The sequence below is a fragment of the Oreochromis aureus genome, linkage group 13 (assembly GCF_013358895.1).
Source record: "Oreochromis aureus strain Israel breed Guangdong linkage group 13, ZZ_aureus, whole genome shotgun sequence".
Classification (NCBI taxonomy): Eukaryota; Metazoa; Chordata; class Actinopteri; order Cichliformes; family Cichlidae; genus Oreochromis; species Oreochromis aureus.
Genome location: NC_052954.1, coordinates 11,032,316 through 11,045,189, shown reverse-complemented (window position 1 = coordinate 11,045,189; position 12,874 = coordinate 11,032,316). Strand labels below are relative to the sequence as shown.

At 40.1% G+C, this 12,874-nt stretch overlaps 1 protein-coding gene across 3 annotated transcripts in view; it reads left to right on the top strand.

The window, feature by feature from the left end:
- Nucleotides 1-12,874, top strand: part of zmp:0000000755 (phosphofurin acidic cluster sorting protein 2) — a 46,399-nt gene that overhangs the window by 18,844 nt on the left and 14,681 nt on the right. For 2 of the 3 annotated variants that reach the window (XM_031737552.2, XM_031737554.2), the window contains exons 3-8: nucleotides 6,770-6,859; nucleotides 7,576-7,701; nucleotides 9,408-9,570; nucleotides 10,829-10,920; nucleotides 11,108-11,188; nucleotides 11,525-11,584. In XM_031737552.2, the coding sequence (XP_031593412.1) occupies nucleotides 6,770-6,859; nucleotides 7,576-7,701; nucleotides 9,408-9,570; nucleotides 10,829-10,920; nucleotides 11,108-11,188; nucleotides 11,525-11,584 (612 nt within the window). Of the gene's footprint in view, nucleotides 1-6,566; nucleotides 6,686-6,769; nucleotides 6,860-7,575; nucleotides 7,702-9,407; nucleotides 9,571-10,828; nucleotides 10,921-11,107; nucleotides 11,189-11,524; nucleotides 11,585-12,874 lie in introns of those variants that run through there. The other variant, XM_031737555.2, reaches the window with a different exon arrangement.

Here is a 12,874-nt window from a genome sequence, read left to right as displayed (position 1 = left end):
ATTTTTACCAGCGAAACCAATATAACATCTCCACATTCACAAATATACATTTCTGACATTCAAAAACAAAACAAAAACAAATCAGCGACCAATATAGCCACCTTTCTTTGCAAGGACACTCAAAAGCCTGCCATCCATGGATTCTGTCAGTGTTTTGAGCTGTTCACCATCAACATTGCGTGCAGCAGCAACCACAGCCTCCCAGACACTGTTCAGAGAGGTGTACTGTTTTCCCTCCTGGTAAATCTCACATTTGATGATGGACCACAGGTTCTCAATGGGGTTCAGATCAGGTGAACAAGGAGGCCATGTCATTAGTTTTTCTTCTTTTATACCCTTTCTTGCCAGCCACGCTGTGGAGTACTTGGACGCGTGTGATGGAGCATTGTCCTGCATGAAAATCATGTTTTTCTTGAAGGATGCAGACGTCTTCCTGTACCACTGCTTGAAGAAGGTGTCTTCCAGAAACTGGCAGTAGGACTGGGAGTTGAGCTTGACTCCATCCTCAACCCGAAAAGGCCCCACAAGCTCGTCTTTGATGATACCAGCCCAAACCAGTACTCCACCTCCACCTTGCTGGCGTCTGAGTCGGACTGGAGCTCTCTGCCCTTTACCAATCCAGCCACGGGCCCATCCATCTGGCCCATCAAGACTCACTCTCATTTCATCAGTCCATAAAACCTTAGAAAAATCAGTCTTGAGATATTTCTTGGGCCAGTCTTGACGTTTCAGCTTGTGTGTCTTGTTCAGTGGTGGTCGTCTTTCAGCCTTTCTTACCTTGGCCATGTCTCTGAGTATTGCACACCTTGTGCTTTTGGGCACTCCAGTGATGTTGCAGCTCTGAAATATGGCCAAACTGGTGGCAAGTGGCATCTTGGCAGCTGCACGCTTGACTTTTCTCAGTTCATGGGCAGTTATTTTGCGCCTTGGTTTTTCCACACGCTTCTTGCGACCCTGTTGACTATTTTGAATGAAACGCTTGATTGTTCGATGATCACGCTTCAGAAGCTTTGCAATTTTAAGACTGCTGCATCCTCTGCAAGATATCTCACTATTTTTGACTTTTCTGAGCCTGTCAAGTCCTTCTTTTGACCCATTTTGCCAAAGGAAAGGAAGTTGCCTAATAATTATGCACACCTGATATAGGGTGTTGATGTCATTAGACCACACCCCTTCTCATTACAGAGATGCACATCACCTAATATGCTTAATTGGTAGTAGGCTTTCGAGCCTATACAGCTTGGAGTAAGACAACATGCATGAAGAGGATGATGTGGACAAAATACTCATTTGCCTAATAATTCTGCACTCCCTGTAATGTCAGGTTTAAAAAAGCTGAGTGTTTTAGACAGTTTTTTTAAACAAATTAATTATCTGTCAAAACAACGACCCCTAAAATATATGAATATGATGAGTTTGTTTGTTTTTTAGACCAAATGGCCTCAACAGAGACCTCACTTAACATTATAAAGCCTGGGTTTACATGGAGATTAAAGTACAAAGTTGTACTGTCATGTTTTTTACTATTTCCAGTTAAATGTATAATTTTTGGAATATAAAAGACACTTTATTTAAAAAAAATTCCACTCTTAGTTGTTTGACTTTTTTAAAAATTCCACTCTCAAAACTAACCCCCCCCTTTTTTTTTTTTAATATATTTAATTGAAAATGGGTCTATGTAGTGCTGGACTGGACAGTTCTGTTCTAGGAGGAACAAATCATCCTCTCTTTACTGTCATCCTGAAGGAGAAAGAAAGCAACCAAATGTGGCTTTATCCATGAGCTATACCGTCTCCAGAGCGTGAAATCTCTCCATTTCGGCTGAGCTGCCCAGAGGACAGCAGAGCAAAGCTCTGTTGACGATGGCTCTGGAACTGGAGCATTAAATGCAATTTCTAGCAGGTTTGGTTAGAGAGAACAGAGACACTGAGGGGATAAAGAGACAGTCAGGGAGGATGACAGAGGAAAGGAACGGCTTTGTTTTCAGTCAGTAAATGACAAAGCTTCATTACTGCATGTCATCGGGTTGTCTCTTCAGCACGGTCTGTGGCCTTCTCTATTCTTTCTCTGGGCCTCATTAGGTTAAGTGGCCTGCATGCACACACAGAGCCCATGTAAAGACTAATCATCTGGATCGTCTGCTTAAACTCAAGCAGAAAGAATGATGACATTGCATTTTAGTCTGCAAAAAGTTTTTTTGTTTTTTTTATTTTTGTCTGGCTCTTTTCAAATAGCTACGTGTAATACATATTTTTCCATATGTTGCTTCTACATGTGTACTCTATGATCCCAAATTTTTTCCTGTCTTTTCTGTGTATGTGCAAAGCTGGTAGAGACATACCCTAAAAGACTGGCAGCTGTAATTGCAGCAAAAGGTGGTTCTACAAAGTATTGACTCAGGGGGCTGAATAATTACGCACACCCCACTTTTCAGTTATTTATTTGTAAAAAATGTTTGGAATCATGTATGATTTTCGTTCCACTTCTCACGTGTACACCACTTTGTATTGGTCTTTCACCTGGAATTCCAATAAAATTGATTCATGTTTGTGGCTGTAATGTGACAAAATGTGGAAAAGTTCAAGGGGGCCGAATACTTTTGCAAGCCACTGTATGTGTTTGTGCATGTCTGAATTGCACTGTGTTGGGTGAAAGCAGAAGCCTCAAAACCTTTAAAATCTATTTAATACAATTTCACATTGAGCTCTTATCCCTACCCTTAATCCTTCTCATTACTGCAACAAAAAAAGGGGGGTGGGTGGGGGTCCAATTAAGGGAATTGAAAATGTTTAAAAAGGAAACCTTGAGACGGTGTATAGTTGAACTTGTTTTCACAGGCTTGTAAAGCTTGGGAGAAGGTCTGTAACATAGCCCATCTGGCCCCAGAAAGACAGTCAAAGTTTGCAGCAGGGGAGCGAGGATGAGAGAAAGGGAGGGCCAAAGGACATTCAGTACAAGCTTTCCTTGCCAAGGCTCTGTATTGTTAATGCATGTCATGCAGTTTCAGAGTGTTCTGCTTTTGTGCCTTGATTCATTGTACTAGCCAGTGAGCATGAGGGTGCATATAAGGCCTCTTTGTAGCTCAAGTTAGTGACAAGGTCAGACTTGGACAGAGATTTGACCTTATTTTTTATATAAATATATCCATACTTAACAAAAGCTGCAGGTACTGTTGAGGCACTGGCAGCACGTTCCTCTCTGGAGCATATCGTGCCATTAGGTTAGATAGAAAAAGAAATGAATGATTGTTAAGTGTCAGCAACGGTTAACATCCTTTAACTCTCAGTCCTTATAAGTTTTGTATCGGTTCTTTAATGTCTCACCTTCTGCTTTTGAAATGCACATTGTTCTCTATCACCTTTTGTGATTTAAGCTAGAACATTGCATTGTGTTCTTGCTGCATTGAATTTTAAAGACATAGAAGTACTTAAACCAGTTCTGGATGTGGACAGTGGAGTGCTTAACAATTATTTTATGAAGCTAAAAAAAAAGAGTTCTTGTACCCCGAGGCAATGTCATATTAAATATGTTAAATACTTACATAAGTGGTTTTCCTATTGCCATCCCACATTGTGTCACAGAAAAAATGTTTATTACCCTTTATTTTCACATGATTGCTCAGTACTAGAAACATAACAAAAGGGTTTAAGTTTGTATAATGAAATATATGTGTGTATGCATGTGTGTGTTGTGGTGATACATATCTGCACCATTATATTGATAAAACTTTAAAACGATGAACGAACAATCCGATCATCTAATTACTCTTTTTTTCTGGGTTGCCAAGGAAACAGTCAAAGTAGGTTCTTTGTAGAAACCTAATTACTTCTGCTTGTACCTAAAACCTTGGTACTTTCTCACTACTAACAGGTTTTGACTATGTGAGAGGATGTTTTCATAGTTCATCTGTTAAACTGTGAGTTTTAGGCTCAGCTCTATATTCACTGTTACAGCACCTGCAGATCCCTCTGTCAATCTCTAACTCTATTCTTTCCCACCTGTGAACAAAACCCTTGAGTTACTTTTACTACTTGACTTGAGGCAACTACTCTTTCCCAACATATGGCAGGCAGTCCACCCTTTTGTAACTAAGGGCAGTGGTATCAGATCCGGAGGTGCTAATTCTCATTTGACCTGCTTTGCAATCAGCTGCAAACTACTTCAGTGTCTACAGTGCCTATAAATTTTATGCCTAAAAGCTGCAAATAGAATCTGTGACAAAGCTAGGTCCTGTTTAGTTCAATTTGTCCAATTTGCCAAAGAATGCCTTGAAAAGGAAGCCACTTAATCACAAGGACATACAGACAGATCCACGCATTATCACTTAGAACAAGATTTTACAAGCCATCTCACCTGAAGTATATTGCAGTGTAAAGTGAACCCTCTGGTGTCTTGTGATGATTCCTCAGCACACATTCAACTATTTTATTTGGTATCTGTTACATGATTTGGCAGCTCTTGCAACAGTCAGATCCAATGTCGTACCCACTGCATGGGACTATTCCATGAGTTTCTCTCCTGGGTATTAAGACAGACACTGGATATCCTCACTACTCCATACTGCTCACCAAGTCTTATTTAATTCTATCATCAGATAGAGCACATACCTGAACCAAGCTTTGAGTATTTATGAAAATTTTATAGCTGTCAATGGGATGACACAGCAGTGCCACTCTGGCAAAACATCAGGAGCCAAAGGCTTGACATGCCATTTATTTCCTCGTAATCACACTTTAGTTCCCACTTTTAAGTTTATAAGAGGGAGAAAAAGACGCTTAGTTGTGGAAATCTGTAATTTGGCAAGGAACACGAGAGGCTTTAATCCAAGGCATATCACAGAAATCTAAGGAATTGCTGAGGGCTGAGACAGGTCATCTGAGGACACGCCGTGTGTTGCTGTCTTTACATTTACACTTACGGAAGAGGCGGCATTCAGCCTGTGCCATTTAAATCCCCCGAGAATGTTAGGTCGCCATATCATTGTGCCAGAACCCAGTATTAGCTTAGGTGAAGAGACTTTCTCAACCGGATTAACAGACAATTCTCTACAAGAATAGAAAGCATTAGGTAATGAAGCTAATTTTGGTTTTGAGTAGTAGCTTGAATATCAGTTGAAATAAAAAGTGTAATACAATAGCTGTGTGAATGTATTTATACTAATAACTTTCTTAGTGTTATGCTCTTAGTTCTGTGTGAAGTAGAGATCGCTCTATTAAGAATACTCACAGGTGTTTCCAATATGTTGAGTATAGCAGGCTTTTGATTAGAGAGTTGCTGGTTTAAATATATTAGCACAAGCTATTTAACTTATCCTAGTAGAAGCAAAGGAGTTGAGGACTGTTTGTACTAGGCTACCACAAGGCGCGAATCTGCATAAATGTGTGAATGTGAAGGAGGCTGGTACTAAAATAGGGTATGCACACTCACTCACTGTTGTCTGCATTAATAACCGGTTAAGAAAAAACAAAATGTGATTTGTTTAGATTTTTTAATTTTTATTTCAGTTGTTCTTTGATCTTTGTGTCGAGGATTTTTAGTCAATTTATCAACCAAGTAGCATCTAATGATTTAATGTCTCTGATCTTTTGTGTTTTTTTAACTGTTTTTTCTTTGCCCTGATGAAAACCAAACAAGTGCTTTCAGCCTTTGTTTTGGATATCTGCCAGTACCAAGTACCTGTCCAATACCAGTGTTAAAATAATACGCTCTAATTCTCACTTTCAGGATGAGACTAGGAATTGCTGTTTTATGTCCTCTTATGTCCATTGCTTTCTTAATGCTTTATGAGATAAACTGTAACAAATAAACGCATCCAAGAATAGAAACTTACTGAGTTTATATTTATTAGTAAAAGAAATCCATGCACCCCAGATAAAGACAATGAGAAATGGGAATGTTTTACAGTATTCACCTAATTTATTTGCAGAAGTCTCATTTTGGTTCATTGCACCATTTATGGTCTTACTAGTTCCAATTCTGTATCCTCAGTTTCACTGTGGGTGCATGACTTCACACGTGCATTACTTATATAGTATAGCTGTAAAGCAACAGCCAAGTTGAGGACATGTCATGTTACAGAAAAAACAATAAATCCTTCCAAACAAGTTAAACACTGACAGCAAAACAGACAGAAAAGACATGGTCATCATGAACAGAGCTTTTATCAACTCACATAACTGCTGTTGATCATAAACTATGCAAACAAATAAAGAAAAGCTGATGCCTCCTACATGCTGTTAGCTCTCCAGCTAGGAACTTGTGCACTGCTTCTAATGAGTGGCTGCAAACAAAAAACAAATTGAATGGTTTTGATCAGTCTGTTGTCAGCATTACCTGATATATATTTTTTTGAGCCAGGATTGGACCACTAGTCCTTCCCAGTGTCTCATTGGAACATCCCGGCCATGACTGTAACTCTAGCTGTGGTTTTAAGCAATGAAGAAGGGCTGTGAGGCAAAGGCCCCAGCACATGTCCACAGGAAAGCAGTGTTTAAATAGCTGTGCCGAACACTGACCAGGTGTTTCAAATTTCCACCAATTTCTCTCAGCTCCGGAAAGGATCCCCCGCAACACAGAACAGACAGTCGCGCCGCAAGGGGGCTTGGGAGTGTAACAGTTCCCAGTTTCAACAGCAAACACTGTCATTTTTATTTTTAGAACAGGCTTATGATGTTTTCAAGTAAGAGTAAGTCACTCCTGGAAGTCCCTGGGTGTGATGAGTTTTTGTCTAGCGTTTTTGTGACATTTTGCTTTGCTTTGTCTCCTACAGGGTTCTAAGCGTCTTCTGAGATCAAATGAGTATGTCCTCCCACCCAGTGGACTGATGGAGACAGATCTGGAGCTCACATTCTCACTGCAGGCAAGCGCTCTGACATTATACTGTGAATTCTCACACAAATATGGCAGTTACTTGAGGAGCAAGAGCGTGTGGAATCTGTTGTCTACCCCATTTATAGATTGAAGTTGTGCAGCATGTCCTGTGTTGTTCTTGTTGACACTTTTAAGGCATTTGTAGACTGCAATAGTAGAATGCAGTTTATAGAGGTGAAAAATTAAGTGAATGAGTTTTATAAAGTTAAATAAAAGGTAAAAATGCCAAAGTTCAGAAGAGTAAGAACTGGCTGAAATTACAGTGATGTTGAGTGAAGGCTTGATGCTGGAAAGATGGAGATGACATGTAAGGATCTGGGACGGTGTGACTTCCGAGGGAGGCGAGTACATCCTTAGCACAGTTAAATGTTGAGAAAAAAGTGACGCAGTTTGCTCATAAATGCATTTATGGGCTCTAGTTGTGAAAATTTAAATTCTTCAACGGCACTCCAAGGAGCACATTGGTTAGTAAAATACCCGATATATCTGATGACTTTAATAATATGCCCATTGCCACAGTATATGCTGCGTTTGATGGCAGTTATGTGTTGGGCATCTAAACATTTGTCAGATCAGGATAAAATACTGCCTGGAAGTAAAAACAGTCAGAAATGTTTTATAAGTATGCAGCAAAAGCTCTTACATTTTACAGGACATAATGAATTTATTATTTTGCTTGTCTTACTTGATTTTTCTTATTTTCAGTACCCCCATTTTCTGAAGCGGGATGCCAATAGGCTGCAGATTATGCTGCAGAGGAGGAAACGTTACAAGAACCGAACCATCCTGGGCTACAAGACTTTGGCTGTGGGAGTTATCAATATGGCAGAGGTACTGGACAATGGCTTAACTAAGGCAGCTATTTCACTCACTCACTTTTGTTTCATTGTAAGCTGTTCTTGAGGAACATTTCATTTTGCTTGGAGCCTGCGATGGCATTCTTCTTTCACAGTGATTGACATGGCTATTTGCTTCTGTTTATCATGTCTTGGTTGCCAGAGAGAGAGAGGCCCTCCTGTGATGCACATTTTTTTTCTCTCAGATGACTCAGTCATCACACATATTGCCGTATGAGATTATGAACCATCTGGATCTGCCTTCATATGCACTTGTATAAAAACAGTGCAATCAGGCATGCTGTGCAGAAATACCTGAGTGAGAGCTGGATGTTTGTTTGAAGTGGAATATTTTTTTTGCCTTGATTGCAGTCCGTTAATGTGAGTACAGAGCTCAGCTGGATCCTGCACGCATCTTCGGCCATCAAACTGCTATATTTGACTATCAAAACGGCCGTATTTGTTTTTCTGTTATCAGTGTTGATATCAGACGTTGAAACTTTTGGTTGCTGTCAGTCGTTGCACTGTATTCACTCTCTGCAAACAAGCAAAGATCACTGATCAATAACTGTCATCCCCTCAAAACTGTACAAAGCCGAGTGTGCTCCATGATTTGGGTGTTTGTTTGGTTTGTTTTTTAGGAAAAAGTCTTTGCTCTGGGCATAATTAGTTTGTATGTGAGGCAGATAGCTGTAAAGGCAGAGGTTTAGACATAATTATTGAGTTCCACGTTTATCTGTAGAAAGAAAAAGGTGACAGTCATTACAGCTGCTGATTGACTCTCCAAAGTTATTTTCCAGCAGGAGCCCCAGGACAGCAATTGATGGACATCTGGAAGCCAGACTAATGCATTATTGTATTTTAAAATACCACTCAGCTGTTGTGCTGTTGGTGTTTGCTGCAATGAAGCAACTCCCAGACCTCTATGAATAAAGCTAGATAGGCCATTATTGGATGCTGTTGGGTAATTACGTTGTCATCTGCTGTGGCGTAAACCCTCTTGTGCCCTCATTCTGAAACTATCGAAGCATTGTGTAGGAGGAAGTCGCTTATTGGACTTTGAATGGAACATTCAAAGTGCACCCCTGTCAGCGTTTGAGCAAAATGAGCCCACTCTCTGTACAGCAATTCATCAAGTGAAATATTGAAAGCACCCCACAGATGGAGCTCGGAACGAAAGCTCATTCCTTCTCATCTGATTCAAAACAGTTTATGTAAACTGTGTTATTCTGTTTGTCTGGGTGATATGCTGAAATTGGCTTGGCTCCTTTAGACATTCAGTTTTTGTGCTAATGAAGATTTATTTAGAGGTAGCATAGCTGTCTGCTTGTAGTCAGTTGGTAAATCTCTGTGAGTGTAAAGTAGTGTAGTCGAAGCCATTTTGATCTCTGTTGGATGGTTATCTGCTCTGTAAAGAGAAAAATTCTTCCATCCTGATTGTCTGCTGCGAAAAACGTTTGTATTTTCAATATTTGATCCCTCCTGCTCCAGCGTAGCTCCAAAAGATTGATATACACAGCAAGTATAGACGTCATGAAGTCTCAGCAAAAACGTTAATAAAGGAAACATATCAGGAACTTTTCAGTGAGGGATAAAATAAGATTAAAGTGGGGTTTTTTTAATACCTCAGTTTTTAGCCTGTTTGTCATTTGAATGCATTCTAAAATATTATTCCTGGCCTCAATGTTGAACTATGTCCAGGTGATGCAACACCCAACAGACGGAGGACAGATTCTGGGTCTCCATAGCAACGTAAAGGAGGCACCAGTGCGTGTGGCGGAGATCAGCGTGTACTCTCTTTCCAGCCAGCCCATCGACCACGAGGATGGTAGCGGCCAGGCTGGCCGCAAGACCAAAACCTCAGGTGGGCACAGCAATCTCTCACCTGCCTGTGTTGGGTCTGTTAGACAGGCCTGCACCCATGCTGCCCAGCCAAGTTCTGCTTGTAATTTTAGCCAGCTCACCCTACCCAGGCCTCTTTCTTCCCTCCTTCCACATGGCTCCTATTTCCCAACTGAGGACAGAATAAACTCTATTAATCCCAGGCCATGCTGTGGCCAAGGATATGTTATTCTCTTCAGCTATGGTTGTAATGTTGATTTGAGAGTTGAACAGATGTAGGGCCTATTACCTTACACCACTCTAATTCTGGACTGAGGAGAAATACTGGGCCCTATTCGGACTCCGTGCCGTTATCCCGCTGTGCTGATCCGTCGCTGTTCTGGATGTTATTAGGGAGGCCGCTCTAACATAACAGATGAGCTCATGCACCAAGTATTAAACTGGTGTCACTCTGAGGGAAGAAAAGATGTTTGTCTTTCTCTCCTCTGCAGTGATCTTTAATAGCATCCATCCCACCTAGGAACACAGAACAGGATGTTTGACGGGCAAAAGGAAGTCTGCATTAAGAGTTACCAAAAAAAATAAAAAGTAAAGATATTCCATCACCTGATTTGCCCTCAGCTGTCAAGCTAAGAAACTGCCTCTTTAAAATTATGTCTAGTTCAGATAACACAGAATTTATTAACCATTAGACATTAAAACTAAACAAAAAGAGCTTTTCCGTGCATTTTTGCATTCCCATATATTTTGCCCATTATTCTTGTCCTGTAGCCGAAACAGTCTACTATTAACACACAGAAGAACATTAGGCAGAAAATTGAAAAACTTTGCCCGCACAAAATGTAAAACTGCCTTTGGCCTCACCCTGATATGTGTGGAAAATAGACTAAACATTTAATAACAGCTTGATTTACATCTTATTAGCATTATGCAGTTTGGTATGTGTGAGACATTGTGCTTTCCACTGGCAGGGTAAGAAGAATATTTAGTGAAGAAAACCATGTTAAACATTAAGTTTAGGAGGTTTCACTTAATAAATTCCTGACCAGAACAAGTTTTAGAACCAGAACCATTGTTTTATTAGATATTGCAGTCATCTTGGATTATTGTTTCCCCCTTTGTATTTCTGTCTTTTAAACGTTTAGAAAAGACGTGTCTTTTCTAAATTTTTATTTTTATTTTAACCTTTTTGGTGTAATGCTGCTAATGTAAGTCTAAATATATTCTGCTAGACATATATTTTAATGTTTTTGTTTGTGTGTGTGGTTGGCCTACCTCAGACCGCTCCCCAGATATGGATAACTATTCTGAGGACGATGACGACAGCTATTCGTCAGAGCAAGAGGCCAGTGATGACGCAGTTCACGGCCAGGTTCGTGCCAGAGAGTGTTTAGATCCAGACAAATGTATAGTACATACACCAAGAAATAAAATCTCTCATATAAACAAAAGAAGTCTACATCAAATGTTATACAAGAAGTTGAGGGGTTTTGTAATGATGTCTTTTTCTGTGTTTATAAAAATATAAGAGATTGATTTTTATCATTTCTCTATTTCAGGATCTTTATGATGAAGACGACGAGGTCAGGAAGCCAAAGAAGGCCCGCAGGAAAATGATCCGAACCACTTCCATGACTAGGGTTAGTAGCTTTCTTTTCCACTATATGCAGTTTTCCATGCTCAGCAGTCACTTTGTGAATAGCTTAAAACCTGTGTTTGCTTCTGTACAAGCTTTTAAGGGAAAGCACACACTGTGTTCCTTGTTCAGGCCATTAAGACAATGTGGACAAATGTGTAAATGAACCCAGTGAAGTGGCTAAAATGGCCTTTACATAGAACAGCTCTGAATATGTAATCCAGTGAACAGTTACCTGGAGCCGAGCTATCGTGCTTATTTAGCTGTGACTTGGTATCCTCCTATTCTGTTAATCCTTCTCTCGTAACTGCATGAGGTTTTTTCTGTTTTTCTGTTGCAGCAACCTAACTTTAAGCAGAAATTTGTGGCCTTGCTGAAGAGGTTCAAGGTGACCGATGAGGTGAGTTGCGAAAAAAAAAGGTAATTGCATTTGTTTGAAATGACACCGCATAAGAACATGTTCAATGTCAAAGCAAATGAGGGATACAGCATCCTCCTCGCTGTGCCCCCAGGAATTTCTGTCCTTCTCTTATGAAATCTTCTAGAGGTCAGCTGTGAAACTTGCATTTAGTAAATTACCCTCAAGGCAGGACGGAATAATCTCAGTATTGACTGTCTAAGCAGCATTCTGTTACATCACTGCTAATGTGCTCCTGACTAGAGGGCAATCACCAGTAAAGAAATCACTGCCACAACAGGGTTACAAGCATCATTACGCTGCATTACATTTCTGCTCACAGATGCGCATTTCCATTAGCAGCGATTTATATCTGGAATCCATTAACCATCTTATTTTTTACTACTTAATGCAATACAAAATGTATTATTTAGATTTGCACTCTTGTTATGAATAAATGTCTCTCAGCATAATGCCTTGTAATCAGGTCATCAGCAGGACATTGACAAATTGTATGCAGCAACCCCTACATGTCCATTAGTGCATAATCTGTGTTAAGCCGTTTGGATGAAAATAATTATCCTTGAACTGTAAGAATTCTATAGGGAAAACCTGGAACATGCATTGCCTTGTTTGTCGTCTTTCTTCCTCCTAGTGTCGCAAGAAATCCAAATCCATGTTCTGAAAAATCCTATTCAAAAAAAACAAGTTATGTAGGTTTTCAGACTGGATGGGGATTCGTTTATATGTGATCTAGATCTAAAAAGTTCTGTCTGAGATATTTAACCTAGTGATGCTTTCACCAGCATTATTGCCATTGTATGTGGTTTGTGTGTGTGGTGTTTTTTTTGTTTTGTTTTTTTTGTTGGATGGTTCTGGAAGCTCCAGGTGGCCCAATGATCTTTTATCACGTTCCCTGTCGCTAATCTCTTCCTTGTGGCTGCGGCTCTATAAATACATAGCCGGGAGGAGGAGAGGGGACAGACTGTGTTTGTCTGCTCCCTGCCAGCTCCTGCACTTATGGAGTGGCATTAATCACCTGATTAGTCCACAAGCCTGGCTGTGTGTAGTTCCTATGATATACATCTCCACTGTGCAGCTGGTAGAGCAAGACTCAGCATCTTAGCACTTCGCTAACGCTCACTTTTTATTAGCTCTTCTTTGAACTAAGGCAGGAATGTGTATATTACATACGGTTTTTCATTTTACAGCTTTCAGTGTTCTCATCATTCTTGAAGCTCCATTACTCCAGCTGTGAAAGTGATTAGCTTATACACAGCGCCCAGTAACACC